Here is a 21,684-nt window from a genome sequence, read left to right on the forward strand (position 1 = left end):
GTGAAGTGATACACAAGCAAAAACTCAGCAATATACTAATAGAGCAATGTATCCGTTTGCAGCAAACTGCATTTTGTCACTTGTTGGCGCCTGGTGGGATCTTTGGGTGCACAGTTGGGTCTTCCCTTCTGTAAACCTTTAACAATGACATGCTTGCACATCATGCAAGGTTCCCCATGGTAGGCCTTTGCTGAAAGTAAGGAGGCATGGGATAGTGGGAACTTTGGCCAGTTGGATAACGAACTGGCTAACCGATAGAAGTCAGAGAGTGGTGGTGGATGGCAAATATTCAGCCTGGAGCCCAGTTACCAGTGGCGTACCGCAGGGATCAGTTCTGGGTCCTCTGCTGTTTTGTGATTTTCATTAATGACTTGGATGACGGAGTTGAAGGGTGGGTCAGTAAATTGGCAGACGATACGAAGATTGGTGGAGTTGTGGATAGTGAGGAGGGCTGTTGTCGGCTTCAAAGAGACCTAGATAGTATGCAGAGCTGGGCTGAGAAGTGGCAGATGGAGTTTAACCCTGAAAAATGTGAGGTCCATTTTGGAAGGACAAATATGAATGTGGATACAGGGTTAACGGTAGGGTTCTTGGCAATGTGGAGGAGCAGAGAGATCTTGGGATCTATGTTCATAGATCTTTGAAAGTTGCCACTCAAGTGGATAGAGCTGTGAAGAAGGCCTATGGTGTGCTAGCGTTCATTAGCAGAGGGATTGAATTTAAGAGCCGTGAGGTGATGATGCAGCTGCACAAAACCTTGGTACGCCACATTTGGAATAGTGTGTGCAGTTCTGGTCGCCTCATTTTAGGAAGGATGTGGAATTCTCTATTCTTATGAGGAAAGGTTGAGGGTGCTAGGCCTTTTCTCATTAGAACGGAGAAGGATGAGGGGCGACTTGATAGAGGTTTATAAGATGATCAGGGGAATAGATAGAGTAGACAGTCAAAGACTTTTTCTCCGGGTGGAACAAACCATTACAAGGAGACAAAAATTTAAGGTGAATGGTGGAAGATATAGGGGGGGATGTCAGAGGTAAGTTCTTTACCCAGAGAGTAGTGGGGGCATGGAATGCACTGCCTGTGGAAGTAGTTGAGTCGGAAACAATCGGGACCTTCAAGCGGCTATTGGATAGGTACATGGATTACGGTAGAATGATGGAGTGTAGATTCATTTGTTCTTAATCTGGGACAAAAGTTCAGCACAACATCGTGGGCCGAAGGGCCTGTTCTGTGCTGTATTTTTCTATGTTCTAAGGTCAAACTCCTATAGACTGTGGGTTTTATATTTCGTATTAAAGCTGTTTCTTTTGAAGTAAATATCAAACTGAGATCTTAAATACTTATACCTGGCTGATCTGTTAATAACTGGGATTTGTGGCGATTGTCCCTTTTTAAGGGCAACATGGTAGACTATGGGTCATCTGACCTGGGGACCAATTGGGAGTCGTACCATGGGGTGGAGACCTCCTGGTCAAGAGAGATTTTGGGAGCTGGCTACATTAATAAGTAACAATTCTTATTAATAAATCCTTTTTGTCTTCATTAATGGAAGTCTATGAAAGTGCACCTTACAGTTTTCTTTGCATAGTCTCTCTTGCTATTTATCCACTCGATAGCGCATCCATGCGATTCGAAAGATTGTGGGTTGAAGTTACAGTGTAAGGCTACGGTCCGGTACCGAGTGCTGTTCTGTCAGATGTAAAGTGCTTCCTTTTGGATAAAATATTGAGATTTCCACCTGCCTGTTTATCTTTTGTGGTCATGATGTGGAGATGCCGGCGTTGGACTGGGGTGAGCACAGTAAGATGTCTTACAACACCAGGTTAAAGTCCAACATTCACCTGAGGAAGGAGCAGTGCTCCGAGAGCTCGTGTTTGAAACAAACATGTTGGACTTTAACCTGGTGTTGTCAGACTTCTTACTATCTTCTGTGGTGTTATTCTGGTGTTTGCACTCAATTCCACCTTCAGTCAACATTTTACAAAGAAAACGGGTTTAACTGCATTCACTGGGTGCAATTTATCGAAGTAATACATGCTTATACTTCAAGAGTAATATATTGGATATAATCCATTTTGCGATGCCCAGAAGATGTGATGAGGTACTTAACAAAATGCAGCTCCAGCTCATTCTAATTTTATCAATGGCTTGGCAATCGAGAAAAGGGCTGTACACCATGTCATCACAACTGGTCTCCGTTTGCTCTGTTACAAATAAAACCACGATAAATGCAGTCAGTCTGAGGGTAAATAACATTGCGTGCCTGTTAGTGGCGTACAGTGAAGACTCCATTACACAATCTTCCAACTATGTGAAACAAGGAAAAATTCTGGAAATGGAAGCACGCGGCAGGTCAGGCAGCATTTGTACAGAGCTGTCAGAAATGTAATTTATACGCAATGTTTTGTGTGTGGGCAAGTTTGAAAATCAGGATGGGAATTCTAACGATCGAGCTGTGGCTTAACTGGGAGCCAAAGGAGGTCAATGTGGTACGGTAACTTGGTGTGAATAAGGATATGGCCGGCAGGAGATCTGGATGACTGAGGTTACAGAGGATAGAATGTGGAAGGCTGGCCATTCACAAAAGGCCATTAACCCGGAAGAGTTAACATTACCTTTCATTATAGAAATGCTTCCTGCTAATTATTTCCGTGTTTAACTTATAGTGTAATGCATCTTCTTGCAAGTGCTGTGACGTCGTTACCTGTGTATATTTGTATTGACTGTCGTTAGTTCCAATTCTATTCTGTTTCTATGTGAACTCCTGTTTTTGAGTCTATACTGTATGTTAAACTTTGTTATTTTTTATATATTAAAGAAGGTTAACTTTATTAACAAAGTGTTTCGACTGCCTTTTTGTGGTCAAGTTACGACAATTTTCTCTAACCATGTCCAGCATTCAAAAGAATCGAGACTATTTTATATTTGCAGTAAAGGTTTAGCCTATATTTGGATGTACTTGGAAGCAGCTCCTCCCTGTAATATATTCCTACATTTTGTTATTAAGAGCAAGAAGGTCATACTCCTTTTTTTGGGGCGGGGGGGGGGGGGGGGGGGGGGGGAGGGAAATGAAATGAAATGAAGTGTCTAAATGAGGTAGCAAAGCCAAGGAATTTGGATGTGCAGGTTAATAAGGTTAAAGTGGCAAACCAAACATCAGGGCTCATTCCTAGAGCGGGAGAATGTTAAACTTATATAAAATCATTTTTAGACTTCACTTGGAGTGCTGGTCTCCATTGAATGGAAATGATAGAAATTCTTTCTTCCTCTTGCACTGCACTAAGGTGATAGAACAGGCTGGGGCTCCATTTTCCCAAAGAGAAGATTGAAGGGTGATATAATAGAGCCCTTTAAAATTCTGAAAGAATTTGATGGGGATGCCCGAATGTTTCCACTTGCAGTTGACAGCAGAACGTTAATATATGACATTGTGGCAGAACTTTATTTTAAAAGCAAGGGAATGGTAATAATGGTGAATGGTAATAATAGGGAACACTTATCACAGAAAAATAGGAGTTAGCCCTTCGAGCCTGCTCCGCCATTCATGCTGATCGTCCAACTCAATAACCTGTCCCTGCTTTCCTCCCCATATCTTGTGATCCCTTTATCCCTAAGAGCTATATCTAACTCCTTCTTGAAAACATACAGGGCGCAATTCTCCGCAAATGCGGAGAGTCGTAAAGGCTGCCGTGAAACTGGCCGTGTTTCACGGCAGCCTCCGCGCCCCCTCCCGGGATCCGATTCTCTCTTCCCCCCCCCCCCCCCCCCCCCCCCCCCCCCGGGCGGGGCGAGCAGTGCGGCCCCGTGAAGCACGGCATCGCGGGCTTAGCGACCGTCGCTAAGCCCAAGCGTCACGGCGGCTGACATGCACGATGACGTCAGGCGCGGGTTGGACGGCTCCAACCCGCGCCTGCGCGGATGACGTCATCACGCATATGCCTCAAACCTGCGCATGCAGGAACAAAGAGTGAGCGGGTATCGGACCCGCTGCCCACGATCGGTGCCCACCGATCGCAGGCCCATGCCACCCTTGGCACAGCTGTGCCAATCGGTGCCATGGTTGTCCGGGACGGCACTTTGCGGCCGTTTTCACGAACGGTGAGAACAGGTGTGTTTGCGTTCGTGAAAATGGCCATAAAGGCCTGGGAACTCGGCCCATCGGCCTGGGGAGAATCGCTGTTCGCCGTAAAAAACGGCGAGCAGCTATTCGTGTCGTTGGGTGGGGGGGGGGGGGGGGGGGGGGAGAATAGCGGGAGATCGGGAAAAATGTCGGGAAGGCCCTCCCGCTATTCTCCGACCCATCGTGGGCAGCGGAGAATCGCGCCCACAATGTTTTGGCCTCAACTGCTTTCTGTGGTAGTGAATTCCACAGGTTTACCACTCTATCTGGGTCAAGAAATTTCTCTTCATCTCAGTCCGAAATGGTCTTCCTGTATCTTTAGACTCTTGACCCCTGGTTCTAGACTCCCCTGCCATGGGAAACATCCTTCCTGCATCTACCCTGTCTAGTCCTCTTAGATTTGGGGGCAGCATGTGGTTAGCACTGGGACTACGGCGCTGAGGGCCCGGGTTCGAATCCCGGCCCTGGGTCACTGTCCGTGTGGAGTTTAAACATTCTCCCCGTGTCTGCTTGGGTTTCGCCCCCACAACCTAAAAATGTGCAGAGTAGGTGGATTGGCCACGCTAAATTGCCCCTTAATAGGAAAAAAAAGTAATTGTGTACTCTAAATTTATTTTTTTTAAAGAATTTGATAGATTTCTTTTTCTTTTTTAAAATAAGTTGCACTGAAGTATCTAACATCCAGCGTGCTGCATTATTGCAAAGTTTATTTTAACTGGGTTACAGCTGATGGCAGTCAACCTCATGACAGCCAGTTGGTGAGTAGGAGACCAGAAGCCAATTTTTGTTTCGATTTATTCAGTGCAAAGCATAATCAGTGTATAACCTCCTAACTTTACTCCCACACCGGTGTCAATGAGTGTCTCTTTATTATGTGCTCATATAATCATTCAGTCAATGCTTTCCCAAATATGCTTAACCCCAATTTATACGATTTACAAGGGTTGGTAGTGCGGAGGCAGTACTAACATGGATTCATCAGCCTATGGTGTTTTCTCCAAGAACATGAAGTATTACACAATCTGAGGCCTTTAGAAAGTATTGCATTTGTGTAATCAACACTTCAGCCCGAATTTGAAGAATCCAGGGCCAGTGTTGCAATGCAAGACACTTTCATTTTCATTTCACTTTCCCCAATCTGATGAAGCTCCAGCCAAAAATAAAGGTTTGCTGACAGAGGTTGACCTGCACCCTTGATTTACAGTTTGCACAAACTAATAAGGCTCCAAAGGATTGTTTTTTTTTAAAAGCTGCCGGAGGTTGCCAACAAATTGCTTGCTTGCTCGGAGGTGTGTCAAAGGAGAGTGGCCTGAGAGCGGTCACTTGGTTTCCTCAAATCTGGCTGCAAATGAGGCAGAGGTATGTTGGCGTTTGAAGGAAGGAGGTCAATTTGCTCCGCACTTCAAAAATGGCACAAACTCAAGTTGGGACTTCCTGTACCCTTTGAGAGGTACCAATCGAAGCAGTGTGCAACACTATGCACTTCGGCAGCTGCCCAGAACTAACGAAGCCTCAAAGGTGCACACTTATTTTCTTGATGCTCCAAAGGTCAGCAAAAGACCTGGATGAGGTGATTCTTTTGTGGGCTCAACAATCATGGTTGTTATAAATCAGTCCATCCATCTAGTGCTGCTTCAGATGAAGCCGATCCTGTTGGATGTTGCATTATGATAGCTTCGTGAATACTGCTCACTGCTATTCATGTTAATGCTTTGGAGCCGTCTGGACATTATTTGAGAGAAAACCTTTCCTCTAAAATCAATGGATTAAAATGAAGAACTCTGCCTACATGCACTAGGGGACGCTGCCACCTCGTGAAAGTTATCCACGAATGCCATAATAAAGATGTTACCCCTTGCAGGAACAGCACTTGTCGCTTCCCTTGTGCAGACGTATATGGAAGGCTGTCTGGTGGAGAAAGTATTTGTAGGAAATAGCTGGAGGGGAGGTGGTGGCATAGTGATATTGTCAGTGGACCAGTAATCCAGAGACCCAGGGTATTGCTCTGGGGTCCCAGGTTCAAATCCCACCATGGCAGATAGTGAAATTTGAATTCAATAAAAATCTGGAGTTAAATGTCTAGTGATGACCATGAAACCATTGTCGATTGTTGTAAAAACCCATCTGGGTCATTATCCTTAAGGGAAGGAAATCTGCCGTCCTTACCCGGTCTGGCCTATTATTGACCCACACAGTGATGTGGTCGACTCTTAACTGCCCCCGTCTGAAATATCCTAGCAAGCCACTCAGTTCAAGGATAATTCGGGATCGGCAACAAATACTGACCCAGCCAGTGACACCCACATCCCAAGAGTAAATGTTTTTAAATCCTCAAACTCTTTTGTTTTTGTGCGATAGCCCACCGTAACTAAACGTTGAAGAAAAGCGTGGGTGTAAATGCCAGGAAATTTCAAATTAAATGACTACTAGTTAAAACCAAGTAACCTGCCATGTAGCAGAGGGAGCGGTGAAGCACAAGCGACCCCGGTAAAACTTGCCTTGAGTTCTGCTGGAGCAAGAGGGCTCTGTGTTTGCACTATGGGTGGAGTGTTCAGAATATGCAAAATTTACGTCTGGAAACCTTCATATATGATCAGCTTGGCCTGCTTTATCACAACCTATAAAATTGGATGGATGGGAGTTTGGTACTTGATTTTCTGATCTTTTGCCTGCAGTACCTTGTTTGCAACATTTGAGCTGTGAAAAATTGGGGTTACAAATATCTACATGCCCCACTTATTTAACAAAGTAACTTCGAAATCTTCGAACCTTTTCTAGCCATTTGCACACACCTTGTTCCCCATTTAGTCTTCAACAATCGCTCTCACCACTCCACTGCCAAGATGGTGTTGAATAATTATTTGCCAGTACAATGTATGCGATGTTACACAAGGTCTGATGACCGCCTTAACGTGTAGTGGAGCTTCTTGTAGTCCCGTTTTCTCCCTCTTGTTGGCAATGGCTAGTGCTTGGAGTGCAGTTGTAGGAGAAAACTGGTAATCTGCTCTTGTTTTCATTCTTTATCCACAAGCTTAAGACCGTGAGCATTGTCGGGCAGTTTGACCATTGCAGCCAAACCCAAATGCTGTCCTCAGCTGCTATCTGTGTGCATAAGGATCACCTGGAGAATGATCAGAAGCAGGCAGTGTGACCACATTAAGATTTGATTTAACTTGCGCCAATGGTACTCTTCCGTTGTAGTAATTACTTTCTTTCATTTAAGGAACGTCAGATTCAGCTTATCCGAGAGCTCCTCATAACAGAAGGCTCGACCAGCATTCAATTAAATGAAGAACAGAAGTCTGCTCTTGCTTTCCTCAACCCCAAATGCTCAAATTCTAATGGATATACATCCAACAAACGGTAGTACATTTCAGTCACCAACAAATTGTTTGTGCTGTTGGTTTTAGGATAAAGCTTCATAATTGGGGGGGGGGGGGGGGGGGGGGGGGGGAAGTCAGGCGAGGTCTTTGCGTCCTGTTAGATCAGGAAAAGTCACAGTTGAAATTTCACACAACACTTGGGAGGAAGTCGGGTAAAGGGGCAGTACTTTTTCACAATTATGCTTGAAAATGTTTAGAAAACCAAAGCACCGATTTTTTTTTTTTTTTTTTTTTTAATATTTTTAATTTTTATTTTTCTGCAGCATTGGAGGTCCTCCAGTCAACCCTCCTTCTTTGCCAGGGTGTTCCGATAACTGCAGTTTCTCCCCATATGCCCCAGTGCAACCAGCTGGAGACCAGGCATAAAACCAGTCAGGAGCTGCTTCTGGTGCTGCCCAGCCCTGCAAATCCACAGGACAGGCAGAGGTGACATTTCCAAACCTGTAGTATGGTTTGAGGTAGAGTGTCCAGAACAGCGTTCTGTCCGCTTTGGAATTATGCCTCTTCCAGCTGTTAGGGTAGAATAAACTGAGATCCTCTCTATCTGATGTCACTGCAGTGGCAGTGTCAAGAAAGAGAATCTCTTCCCGGGTCTTAATACCAGTAAAAGAACAGCCGAGAATTCTTTTGAGTGAATTATTTTCCTTTTCTTGTTTTTTAAAAAAAATTTAGATTATCCAATTCATTTTTCCAATGGGGCAATTTAGCGTGGCCAATTAACCTACCTTTGGGTTGTGGGGGCGAAACCCACGCAGACGAGGGGAGAATGTGCAAACTCCACCCAGAGCCAGGATCGAACCTGGGACCTCAGCGCTGTGAGGCAGCAGCACTAACCACTGCGCCACCATGCTGCCTATTTTCCTTTTATAAGAATACTCTCCCCTCCTTTCACTTTCATTGTTGTCTATGGAGCACTTGAGTGTTTTATCAAATTCTCTCAATTAACAAGATTCAAAGTGAAGTTGGATGCCACCTCAAAATACCTGGGTGGGTTTCCTTGGCATTATACTTTTTAAAAACACTTGCGCTAAAAGCATTAGTGTAAAATTATATATTTGTAGAAGCCACGCCTCTCGCTCGTGAGTTGTTCTGCATGAAATTGCCATTCTAGGTGAGGAATTTGCAAACCAGAATTGTAGGTTCAAGTCCAACTCGAGTGCTTCAGTATATAAGCTGACAGTTTCATACAGTGTTGAGGGAATGCTCTGTTGTCTGGGATGCTGCCTCTAAACTGAGGCCCCCATACCTGTTGAGGTGGATGTTAAAGATCCTACTGTTCAGCCTTCCCAAAATGGTATTCCCTCAATCAGCGTCACCAAAACAGACTAACTGGTAACTCCTCTAATTTGCTGTTTGTGAGATTTTGCTGTGCGCTAACTGGCTGCTGCATTAGCCTGCAAAACAATCGTGGCCGCGTTGCAAAAGTGAGCTTTGAAGCATCCTGCGGAGATGAAAAGTGACTCCCTGTGTTGTCCTCCTGTTATATGGCATCATCTTGGCCTGGCTGTAAGGTGCCACACCCTCTCGCAGTCTGTTTCTCTAGTTCTAAAGATTCTTTGCTCTGGCTGAAAGGCGCAAATAAATAAGAAGGGATTTACTATTGTTGAGGGTTGCGCATACTATCTTTTTCACCCTCGAGTGTGACCAAAGAACAATGTTGCTGCCTTTTAAAATGTTATTTGGGGAGAAGTGTGCCAATGTTCATAATGACTGGAGGGGAGAGGAGGGCACGGAATAGCCAAATATCTTGCAATCGTATAGAATGAGATCGGGCAAAGTAGGAAAGTCAAATAACTGAACGTTCTTGATGAGTTGATGGTTCCTAAAATATTTTTTACTTTTTTTTAGATTATCTACAATAGATGAGTCTGGATCGTTTATGTCTCATTCCGATATTAGCTATGACAAGACTGATGACTCGTTGGTAATTCTTTTTACATAATTCTTTTTTATTTTGTTAGATACGGTTGGGGCCATGTTAATGGTGTTTGATTGAAGGGTATTAGGGACACCCAGTGAATTTAAGGTGGCACAGTCTCTCCTGTTCAGTTGTTTTGTGTTGAAAGGATTAGTTTATTTGCTTTATTGAATAATTCAATGTAAATAGATGGTGCTGGCACAAAATATGCTTTACGAAATGTAAATCTGCCATCAAATTGGAAAATAGCAAATGCAACAGGGCGGTACGGTGGCACAGTAGTTAGCACTGCTGCCTCACAGCGCCAGGGATCCAGGTTCAATTCTGACCTTGAGTGACTGTGTGGAGTTTGCACTTTCTCCCTGTGTCTGCGTGGGCTTCCTCCCACAGTCCAAAGATGCACAGGTTAGGTGGATTGGCCATGCTAAATTTCCCCTTAGTATCCAAAAGGTTAGGTGGGGTTACGGGGATAGGGTGGGGCCTGACCCTGGGTAGGGTGCTCTTTCGGGGGGTCGGTGCAAATATGATGGGTCAAATGGCCGCCTTCTGCACTGTCGGGATTCTGTGAACTTCTCTATCCAAGAAAGGAGAGAGACCAAAAGCAGGAAACTACAGTTGGCCTATAAGGACAACACTGGAATCAATTATTTTTTTTATTTTTATTTTTTAAATAAATTTAGTGTACCCAATCATTTTTCCAATTAAGGGGCAATTTAGAGTGGCCAATCCACCTAGCTTGCACATCTTTGGGTTGTGGGGGTGAAACCCACGCAGACACTGGGAGAATGTGCAAACTCCACACGGACAGTGACCCAGAGTCAGGATCGAACCTGGGACCTCAGCGCCGTGAGGCCACAGTGCTAACCCACTGCGCCACCATGCTGCCCTCGGAATCAATTATTAAGGTGGTTATAGCAGGAGACTTTAGTAAATCAAATCAGACTTGTGAGGGGGAAATTGTGTTCGACTAATTTATTGGAGCTCTTTGAGGAAGTAACAAGCGACATGGATTGTGGGGGACTTGTAAAGGTGGTGTACTTGGGTTTCCAGAAAGCATTTGATAAGGTGTCACATCAAAGGTTGCTACACAAAAGAGCTCACGGTGTAGTGAGTAGCAGATTTGCATAGCTGGAGGATTGGTTAGGATGCAGAGTGCAAGGATGAATAGGCAGTTTTCAGGTTGGCAAAAAGTGCCGAACCGTGTGCCACACCGATCAGTGCTGGGACCTCGGCTATTTACGATCTATATTAATGAAAAAAATTGAAAAATGATGATTTGGACTTGGAGGAAGGAACTGTACGGTTCTAAATTTAATGATGATACAAAGATAAGTAGGAAAGTAAAGTTGTGGGAAGGACAAAGAGTCTGTAAAAGGTAACAGAACGGTTAAGTAGTTGGCAAAAATTTGACGGATGCAGTATCATGTGGGAAAATGTTCACTTGTCCAATTTGGCAGGAAGAATAGAAAAACAGCATATTATTTAAATAGCAATCGATCGCAGAATTCTGCAGGACAGAAGGATCTGGGTGTCCTGATATATGAATCACAAAACATTAGTATGCAGGTGTACAGCAAGTGATCGCGAAGGTAAATTGAATGTTTGTGTTTATTGCAAGGGGAATAGAATATAAAAGTAGGGAGGTTTTGCTACTGTTGTACAGGGTGTTGGTGAGACCACATCTGGAGTAGCGTGTACAGTTTTGAACTTTAGAAAAGGATGGAATTACATTGGAAGCAGTTCAGAGAAGGTTCACTTGATTGATTCCTGGGATTTTTTTTTCATAATTTACAGTGCAGAAGGAGGCCATTTGGCCCATCGAGTCTGCACAGGCTCGTGGAAAGAGCACCCTACCCAAGCCCACACCCCCACCCTATACCCATAACCCAGTAACCCCACCCAACACTAAGGGCAATTTTGGACACTAAGGGCAATTTATCATGGCCAACCCACCTAACCTGCACATCTTTGGACTGTGGGAGGAAACCGGAGCACCCGGAGGACATCCACGCAGACACTGGGAGAACGTGCAGACTCCGTACAGACAGTGACCCAAGCCGGGAATCGAACCTGGGACCCTGGCACTGTGAAGCATTTGTGCTAACCGTGCTGCCCATATGAGGGAAGGTTGGACAGGTTGAACTTGTATCCATTGGAGTTTAGAATAATGAGAGGTGATTAAAAGTGGAGATCCTGATGGGATTTGACAGAGTGGATGCTGACAGGATGTTTTCCCTAGTGGGCGAGACGCAAACTCGGTGACCCAAATTTTAACATAAACTTCCGAATTTTGGTTTGTGTATGCTATTCTCCACTCGCGTTCAGAATTTACAACGGCTTATTAAAATTGGGATTTTATGGCAAAGTCAGCAGCTGGTTGATGGGGAGTATCGTTCGTGTCAGTGAAGGGTGCTCTTTAAACAGACAGCGCTGTGACCTGATAAACTCTACCACGTGTTGGAGAAACGCAATTCCATTGTGTTAATGCTGCTCATGATAACTCTGTAATAAGCGAATGTTTCTATGGAGTTCCAATGTCTACTGGGATATTTGATATGGGCTAGTGGCAAGCAAATGCTTGCCTGAGAGAGGAGGAAAAGCAAAACAGTTCATGTTGGCTTCTCTGGAGCACTTGTGTAGTAGCATGGAGAGGAGACAAATGTTTTGCATAGCTGGGTGTCTAGTATCCCCTGCGTTCAAAGGACATCAGCTTAGCATTATGTGAACATTCGCGCTGGTCTGGCTGGCTCGTTCATCTGCAGTCTATCTAATGTAGAAACTTCACATTAGCGCCTAAATTGAAACGTTTAACCCAAAATCTTTCCCAAAAATTTAAGGTTGAATATTTCTCTTGTCATTGTTGCCAAGAGATGAAACGCTATTTTTTTTGATGCAGGATTGGGATTCCTCCATTGTGAGGACTGTCAAGTTAAAGAAAAGAGAAAAACGGGTAGGTTTCAAACTTTCTTACTCAAGTTTGATGGCTCCATTAATACAATCTGTAAGGATGGTCCAAAGCCCATCAAATCGTCAACAACCACAAAAGTATAAAGTCAGTGTAATTCAGCATGGGATGTGCATATTTGCATGGTGCTCATTCACAAAATGATAACCAAAGTAAAGTTCCTTCATGTTGAATGCATCTCCATTAATTATCCTGCTTTGATGCTAACCACAATGTTCATAAATGCTCCTATGATGATTGACAGCCCCTCACCACAGCTTCCTCCTGTGAAATGAGGGTGTCAAAGCACTTAACTGCTCTGGAGTAATAAAAATATCAATCACTGGCCAACGCAATATATTGCTGTGTGAAGCTGTCATGGGATTTCAAGCCCTTTGAAGTGTACTGGGCTTTTGAGGAAGCCTCTGACGCTTGTAACAGCTGCTGCATTAAACACATCTGTCTGAGGCAGCAGATGTTAGGAAAGGATAAGTGAAAATGCAATGATTTTTCAACCCTCTGCCTGGACTGCTCTCCAGCTTTCACGCAGGGGTCTCTGATGAAGGAAGAGGAGGAGAAGGATGCCCCTAGTCAGCTATGGGAGAGGGGGGGGCAGGATTTGCGTTGTTGTGGGTCGTCCACTCAAAATGGCGCTCCAATGTTAGAATTTCAACAGAATCCCGTGATCTCTCCTCCATGCATAAATTTGCATGGAAAAGGAGCGGGATTCGTTCCTGGGTGCCACTCCGAGCGTCAGCAGGAGACCAGGAGCGAATTTATTCTGGCTGGGGTCTCCAGAACTCATCCCATTGTCTCTCAATGGAATATATTTGTGTGCGATGCAATATATTTCTAAATATTTGCTGCTGCTTAACTTTTAGTCTATTTTCCCTCTCTACTTCAGCCAACACTATATTCACAGTTCAATTGCTTTTATTTAAGTTGAAGAAACTAATTTCAGACCCAGGTTTCTCCCCCTCAATCTGTCGTGGTGATGAGCGGCTCTTTTCATGCCACTTTTTCAGATAAAAGGTGTTTTCTGTTCCTGATGTGAAGCCGGTCTACAAAAGCAGATTTGTATCTTCCACAAGGAGTTTATGGCACACTTGTCTAAATGGAGGCTATTTATACCTGGATTTCAGGTCATACTGTCACTTGTCTTGCTAAATAAATTGGGTTTTTGATGTGCCATTTCTGTAATTACAAACTCACTCACTGCTGTAGAACATTGTACCACTGTACCTTTCTCTGGAAGCACTTTAACACAATTTTCCTATTAGCATTATAAATGAATGTACCAGCTTTCTTACTGATTGCACACCCATTATTAAACCTGCTTTTACTGACTGGTTTCATCAGCAAGATGTCTCTGAAGCTCCTGTGTAAATGGAGGCAATTTATACTGGGGTTAAAGGGCATCGGTAATACAGTCAGCCATTTCTGTAATTACTAATGCATCTTGGCTGTAAAACATTGTATCTTACCTGAAATCACTTGAATAATGCTGGTAGGAAAATTGTGCTCGAGCACCAGATTCCTTCCTGATTAATAATGGTCATGTAATAAGTTGTGTCCAGGTGCATTAAAGACTTTTGTACCTGCTTCTTTGCAGCGTTCTTCAAGGGTCCTGGTTGATATCCAGCCAGCCCCAGCGAAACGGTCACGATCCATTGAAAAGGTGAGCATTAGTGACAAATATAATATACAACAGTTGGTAAAGTGTGGGAGCCAGCCAGGGGTGCATTGGAACAATCCAGTCTAGAGGTAGCAAAGGCACGGATGTGAGTTTCAGTCCAGATGAGCTGGGACGGGGTGATGTTACAGAGATGGAAACAGGCTGTCTTGGTGCTGGCGCAAATCTGAGGTCGGAAACTCAACTTGGGGTAAAATGTGGCAGCCAAGGTTACAAGGCTTTGCCAATGAGAGAGACAAAAGTTTGCATTAGGAACTGAAGACAATGGCTTCAGTCTTCCCAATATTTACCTGTTGGGTAAGCGGTCTGATATGTTTGCCATGATGTGGAGATGCCGGCGTTGGACTGGGGTGAGCACAGTAAGAAGTCTTACAACACCAGGTTAAAGTCCAACAGGTTTGTTTCAAACACGAGCTTTCGGAGCACGGCTCCTTCTTCAGGTGAGATATGTTTGCAGCAGTGGAGGAGTCGAGAGAGGTACTGTGTGTCATCAGCTGGTATTTGAAAACTAACACTACTTTTGGATGATGTCACCAAAGGGGCAACGTGTAGATGAGAAATAGGAGGGGCCAAGGGTCGATCCTTGTGGGATACCAGAGGTAATGGTGCAGGAGCAGAAGGAGGAGCCATTGTACGTGATTCTCTGGCTATGACTCAATAAGCAGGAAATCGGGTGCGAGTAGCCCTGCTGGATAACAATGGGGAGGTGTTAGAGGAGGAATGTGTAGTTAAGTTAACCGTGTCGAAGGTTGCAGACCGGTTATGGAGGGAAAGTTTACAATTTAGGAATAATTCTGACTGAAACATCTATTCTGGAACACCTAAACTGCATGAAAGGAAAATTGATTTGCTGCCATGTAACTCCTCTTTCCCCCTATGTGTGCATGCGTTTAATAATGAATTGTTCATTGTCCTAGGTACAGAGTCTTGCTTTCTAGTCCCAAGAATTTGCAATTATGTTCAGCCAAGGTCCAATTCACTCAAATGTGGGGCCTACTCTAAAAATTTGCCAGGTCAACTGGGGTGATAGATATTGCTACTCAACTGCTGTGTTCACTTTCTATTCTGCATCAGGATGTCCCAGTTAGATCTGTAATAACCTGCTTTTAAATATATTGAGGAACTGACCTTTGAAGTCAGGGTTTTAGTCCAGAAGGAGGCCATTTGGATTGAATTGGATTTGTTTATTGTCACGTCTACTGAGGTTCAGTGAAAAGTATTTTTCTGCTAGCAGCTCAGCAGATCATTAAGTATATGGGAAGAAAAGGGAATAAAAGAAAATACATAATCGGGAAAAGATTGAACGAGTATAAGTTAAGTTTAAAAAGTGGATCTGTTGGAGTGAGCTCGCAGAGAGTCGCCTCGCTCCGGCGCCATCTTCTGGGGGGGCCATCGTGTCTGCACCAGCTCTCCAAGTGAGCATTATAACTTTGTATCATTCTCCATACCCTTCAACATTGTTTCCATTCAAATGCCCTCTTGAATGCCTCGATTGAACCTACCTCCACCACACCTCCAGGCAGTACATTCCAGACCTGAACCATTCAGTGTGAAAAGGTTTTTTTCTCTCATCACATTTGCTGTATTTGAAAATCACTTTTAATTTGTGCGTGCTCATTCTAAATGCTTTTACAAACGGGAACCGTTTATCCCCCATCTACTCTGTCCAGCCCCTTCATGATTTTGAATATCTCTATCAAATCTCCTCTTGGGAGAACAGTTCCAACCTCTCCAATCTACCCTCTTAACTGAATTTTCTCATCCCTGGTTCCACTCTTGTAACTTCTTCTGCACTCTCCAATGCATTCACTTCCTATATTGTGGTGCCCCGAATTGTACATGGGCCCGTTTACCTTTATTGGCTGCACAGCTGGTTCTTGACGCAGATCGAGGCCAACAGCGTGGATTCAATCCCTGTACCAACTGAGGTTATTTATGTAGGCCCCACCTTCTCAACCTTGCCCTTCGCCTGAGGTGTGGTGACCCTCCGGTTAAATCACCACCAGTCAGCTCTCCCCCCTCAAAGGGGTAAGCAGCATAACCTTGCTCTGGTACTCTATACCTCCATTAATAAAGCCTAGAACACTATATGCTTTATTAATTGCTCTCTCCACCCATCCTGCTGCCTTCGCAACCAGCATCCCCCACCACCATGAATGAAACCATTATGTAGCTGGAGGGGAAGCTGCTTGTTCTGCTTTCTGTTCTATACCAGTCAAAACTTTGAAACAACTTTTTCTGTTTCCAATGATTGATCCTAATTAGCAGAGAAGTTAAGCCTTGTTAACTTCTCTGACAAGTTATTTTGTTGTTTCTCTCTCAATCTTAATTTGAGTTTAAGAAGTTAAACCAAAGAATCAAGTGCTTAAAGTTTTTCATGATGAATTAGAATTAGAACAGTACAGCACAGAACAGGCCCTTCGGCCCTCAATGTTGTGCCGAGCAATGATCACCCTACTCAAGCCCACGTATCCACCCTATACGTGGGCTTGAGTAGGGTGATCACCCTATAAGCTGGAGGATTTATACTTTATAAATGTTGTGGTCCCCAAGATTTACAGATGTGGGGTTGGAGGGAAGGACATGGGAAGAGGAAAGATTGGGGATCTGTGAATATGAGAATGCTGTCAGGATATTGCTGACTGTTTGGGTTACCTTTCAGGCAAATGACTCCATTGTGGCTAAAACCACTCTGACCTTGCCAAATAATGGTGGGCCAATTGAGGCAGTTTCTACAATCGAGACGGTGCCATATTGGACAAGAAGCAGGAGGCGAACAGGTGAGCTCTATTGACAAAATGCAAAGGCCCCTACCCTTTGTGGTCTGCATTGAACATCTGTGCACAAGATGGAAACTGGCAGCGATGTGGATTGTTGGAGAGATTTGTATATCAGCTGAGGAGTTTGCCTTCTTTCATAAATTATTTGTTGCAGGGAATTCTGAGAATCGGGTATTGCTGTTGGTGTTAAGCTGGAGGATTTATACTTTATAAATTGACTTAATTGAAACCTCATTGTGTACATTGTCAATTCCACAGCACATTCTACCCTTCCAGCTGTGGTTGGGGGTTGTGACGAAAGCCATTTGCAGCCACTGCCGTTTTTCTATTAACTCAGCACAGGCTGAAATTAAATCCCTTCCTGCTCTCTCTGGTTCAGCTCCTTGCCATTTTGAACAGCTGATCTGTTTGGGGAATCCAGACACTTAATCATTAGACTGAAAGCTTGAGATTTAAAAGTCCCAAGTTTTTTTTTTCTTAATTCAGTTAAGGGTTGTGGGCATTGCTGGCTAGGCCAGCATTCACTGCCCATCTGCAAATCTGGTCGGAAATATTCATGGAAAGATTGCAGTTAATCCTAATCATTAAAATGCTGCTTTCTGCTTGATTTGTGGAGAGCTGGTTGGAAGGACTGTCTCAGTGGATCTGCATTTGCCCAGACACATTTCCTTTCCATTGTTGGATTCATCGCGTCCTGTTATGCCAAAAGTGGGGTTGACACACACCTATAATTTCTGCAACAGAGCATAGGATATTTTTGGGTATTGTTGTCATAGAAATGCAGAATACTTTGCTCAAACAGAGGCGATTATTTCTTCCATTTGGTTGCTCTGCTGTGTATCGGTATGGATTTATACATAAATTAGGTAATTGTACCTTTCTGTCTTGCTCGCCCTGTTTATCTCCTCTTGCCATGCATCCCACAGAGAGGAAGGGCTGGAGACTTGCCAGGCTGCTGATAATCCTGCTGTGCAACCACTTACTATTATATTATAATAGGAGCTGTACAATAACAGATTTGGATTTGTTCTTGCTCGCTAACTTTGGGAATTTGTGAGCTGATTTTTAGCAATAAACTTGGGTTAATTAATAATAGAGGCAAAATCGTTAGTGCATATTTGGCACAGTTTTCTTCTAGTCAAATGTCTTGTGCTTTTTTAAGATATTATTGAGTGTGATGGTGGCTGAAAGAGTCTATTTGATCACCAGTAAATTTGAACAATTTATCTGAATTCTTTGTCCAGCTTATTTGACCAGGACTTAACATCATTTCCAATTTCTCTTTTTTTTTTTCCAAGCAAATCTGAAAGGGCAAGATTTTGATGCCATCTCTGAAACACCCTCAAGCACACCATCAGCAACCAGTAGATCTGATCATTGTAGTACGCCTCAGAGTAATGGCGGGATGAGAACGCATGAGTTTGTCTCTAAAACGGTATTTCTGATTTTTTATTTGTTTTTCTATTAAATTATTTTGTCGCAGTCATTGGTTGTGTTTCGCTTTCCTGTACACAGGGACAGCACAGTGGTTAGCACTGCTGCATCACAGCGCCAGGGACGCGAGTTCGATTCCAGCCTTGGGTGGGGAACTGTGTGGAGTTTGCATTTTCTCCCTGTGTCTGCGTGGGTTTCCTCCGGGTGCTCCGGTTTCCTCCCACAGTCCAAAGATGTGCAGGTTATAGCATGGAATAGCATTGCAATGTTCCAAATGCCAACTTTTTTTGTCTTTTTTTTTTATTTTATTTTTGTAGGTTATAAAACCAGAGTCATGTGTCCCTTGTGGCAAGAGGATCAAGTTTGGGAAGCTGGCTTTGAAATGCCGAGACTGCAGAGTTGTGGCTCACCCTGAATGTCGGGATCGCTGTGCACTCCCCTGTATCCCAACTTTGACAGGAACGCCTGTACGAATTGGCGAGGTAAGCTTCACGCTGATGGTCTGCAAATCTGTGGTATAGACCACAGACAGCAAAAAAAAATGGTCAATGAAACATTTTTGAACCAAAAGGTGAAACAAGAGCTAAAGTTGAGTTGAAGTTCTCTTGACAGTTTAGCCCAGCTTAATGTCAACCAATCCATTCTCAAACACACAACGACAAACAGTTAGTTGCAGCATAACCGAATGCAGTTTAGAGACACAAAATTGTCCTTTTTGTGTTCCGTGTTGCATTTTGTTATGGCACGGCAGGGGGCGAGTGCCAAGCTGCCCAAATCCCAAAGGGATACTTGAAGCAGCTGCCAGGGGGCGGCATGTGGCGCAGTGGTTGGCACTGGGACTGCGGCGCTGAGGACCCGGGTTCGAATCCTGGCCCTGGGTCACTGTCCATGTGGAGTTTGCACATTCTCCCCGTGTCTGCGTGGGTTTCACTCCCACAACCGTAGATGTGCAGGGTAGGTGGATTGGTCGTGCTAAATTGCCCATTAATTGGAAAAAAGATAATTGGGTGATCTAAATTTATAAAAACAAGAAACAGCTGCCAGAACGGTTTTGTGATTTTATTTTCTGAAAAGGTTTTCTGAAATCAGGTAATAACTTCTCAGACTAACTGATGATTTTATATTAATGTGAAACATTTATTAAAATACATTTTTCTAAACTGGTGCAATGAAGGAGACATGGCATCAAACAGCATATTTGAACCAGAAACCTCTTGATCTGCAGTCAAATGCTCTACCACTGAGCTATACCCCCTTATGCTATTAAAATACATTTTTAAAAGTTACACTTAAACACAAGAACACAGTTATCAGTACTTTTTAAACCTTTCCAAACAGATCTTGGTTTAAATAACTCCGAGCTAAACCTCCCTTTAAATGCTAACAGTCTTTACTGATTTTCTAATCTATAAAATTCCAGTACCTTTACCACTCTGCCCTGCGGCTCATTGGGTGTTTTCTGAGGGTGGTAGCAAACTCTCCAGGTCTGGCCTTGTCCATGTTTTGTCCTTGTTAAGATCTTACCAGCCAGTTCACTCGCACAGTCTTCAATGTTTTCGTAAATCTGTTGATCTTCCCCTCCATTGTTTCATACAATCCCTTGGAAGTTCATTTCTCCCAGAGTTGAGCAACCCTGTTTTCATTTTATTTTATGGTGACGATATTTTAACGCCCTATCTGTCCTCATCTATTTACATTCTTCCGATTTATATGTTCCCTTTTGAAATACAATAGCCAACTTCAAACCACCTCTGTCTTTGCCTTCTGCAAATTCTCCTGACGTCCTCGGTTCATCAGCATATCAAACCACTTGCTGTCACACCTTTCTTATTGATGTTTGTCTTTAATCCCATTAAACCAGTCTCCCCCCCCCCCCCCCCCCCCCCCCCAATAAAATTGTCTTCCAGTATGACGGTGATATTGCAACAACAAATATGAAAACTCTTTCCTGACCATTTCCTTTGTGATAAATGGTCTCCATAGTTTACCAAATTATCCATTTGGGTGCATCTAGTTCATTTTGTGAATAAACTGTGCAAGTGAGTATCTTTATCCTTTAGTTCTGAATATCTGTGTTAGTTCTTTTGAAATACTGTTCACTTTAATTGTGTTGCTTCTAGGGAGTGTTGGCAGACTTCACATCTCATAAGTCACCCATGATCCCATCCATTGTGGTGCATTGCATCAATGAGATTGAGCAAAGAGGCTTATCCGAGGTACGACTGAAATCTTTCATCAGCAATTCACCGACTTGTAGTCTTGATTCAAAATTATAAAATAGGAGTGTCTAACATTTTCTGTGCCCAGGCGTTAAATGTTCCCACCATTTATCCTTTTCTTTTCCACAAACTATCCTGGAGTCCATGATTGTGAAATTCAAGGTTTGCATAGGTGAAACATTGCCAGGTGAATCCAGTTTTAACGCTGTGTTAAGTGGATCATTGTCAGGGAAATATAGTTGGGAAATTATTGAAGATTCACAATATTTAAATTTGGATTTATAAATGCTATGCTCGGTTTAATTTGTACAGTACAAGTAACTGATGTCTCCTTTAGACTGGCTTGTATCGCATCTCTGGCTGTGACCGCACTGTGAAAGAGCTGAAGGAGAAGTTCCTGAAGGGGAAGAACATGCCATTGCTCAGTAAAGTGGACGACATTCATGCAATCTGTGGGCTTCTGAAAGACTTTCTGAGAAATTTGAAGGAGCCCCTTGTGACTTTCAAATTGTATTCCGCGTTTGTAAATGCCGCAGGTTTGTACGCTTTGATTCGGATGACGAATGTTGAGAGAAGAAGAACCTGTTTGTTGAGTAACTGTGTGCAGTTAAATTCTCAGTACGGACAATCCAATTGCAATGTGTGTGTGTTTTGTGGATGTGTCGGATTCCAGTCAGTGCTGCCTTTGTGAACTGTTATTCCTGTTTTTGGGGACTCTAAGCTTGACGTTTAAAACACTATTGATTCTTTAAATATTTAATGTTCTTTTTTACCTTTGAGGTAAACTAATCTGTAAATTCAAAGAAATGAAACTTTTATTGCCGGGAAGGTTCCAGGTTTGAAGCCCATCTAGCCCAGGATGATTAAAGCCACTGAAATTAGACTCTGCATCTTCTGGAATAGTGCGGAGATAATTGGGCGGGTTCCTGCTCCTGAACACTGTCCTGTCAACCTGCTGACATGTGCCTGTGTGTGCGTGTTTGCAAAATCTTTTTTAAAAATAAATTTTGAGTACCCAATTCATTTTTTTCCAATTAAGGGGCAATTTAGGGTAGCCAATCCACCAACCCTGCACATCTTTGGGTTGTGGGGGTGAAACACACGGGGAGAATGTGCAAACTTCATACGGACAGTGACCCAGAGCCGGGATTGAACTTGGAACCTCAGTGCCGTGAGGCAATAGTGCTACTCAC

General features: G+C 43.5%; 1 protein-coding gene across 3 annotated transcripts in view; it reads left to right on the forward strand.

Annotated features, from left to right (window-relative positions):
• The window catches only part of racgap1 (Rac GTPase activating protein 1), a 65,360-nt gene that overhangs the window by 33,421 nt on the left and 10,255 nt on the right, over nt 1-21,684 (forward strand). For all 3 annotated transcript variants that reach the window (XM_038786529.1, XM_038786530.1, XM_038786531.1), the window contains exons 4-12: nt 7,344-7,483; nt 9,352-9,427; nt 12,318-12,371; nt 13,978-14,043; nt 16,721-16,838; nt 18,137-18,273; nt 18,590-18,754; nt 20,393-20,488; nt 20,829-21,027. In XM_038786529.1, the coding sequence (XP_038642457.1) occupies nt 7,344-7,483; nt 9,352-9,427; nt 12,318-12,371; nt 13,978-14,043; nt 16,721-16,838; nt 18,137-18,273; nt 18,590-18,754; nt 20,393-20,488; nt 20,829-21,027 (1,051 nt within the window). The remainder of the gene's footprint in view (nt 1-7,343; nt 7,484-9,351; nt 9,428-12,317; nt 12,372-13,977; nt 14,044-16,720; nt 16,839-18,136; nt 18,274-18,589; nt 18,755-20,392; nt 20,489-20,828; nt 21,028-21,684) is intronic.

This window comes from Scyliorhinus canicula, chromosome 28, assembly GCF_902713615.1.
Source record: "Scyliorhinus canicula chromosome 28, sScyCan1.1, whole genome shotgun sequence".
Classification (NCBI taxonomy): Eukaryota; Metazoa; Chordata; class Chondrichthyes; order Carcharhiniformes; family Scyliorhinidae; genus Scyliorhinus; species Scyliorhinus canicula.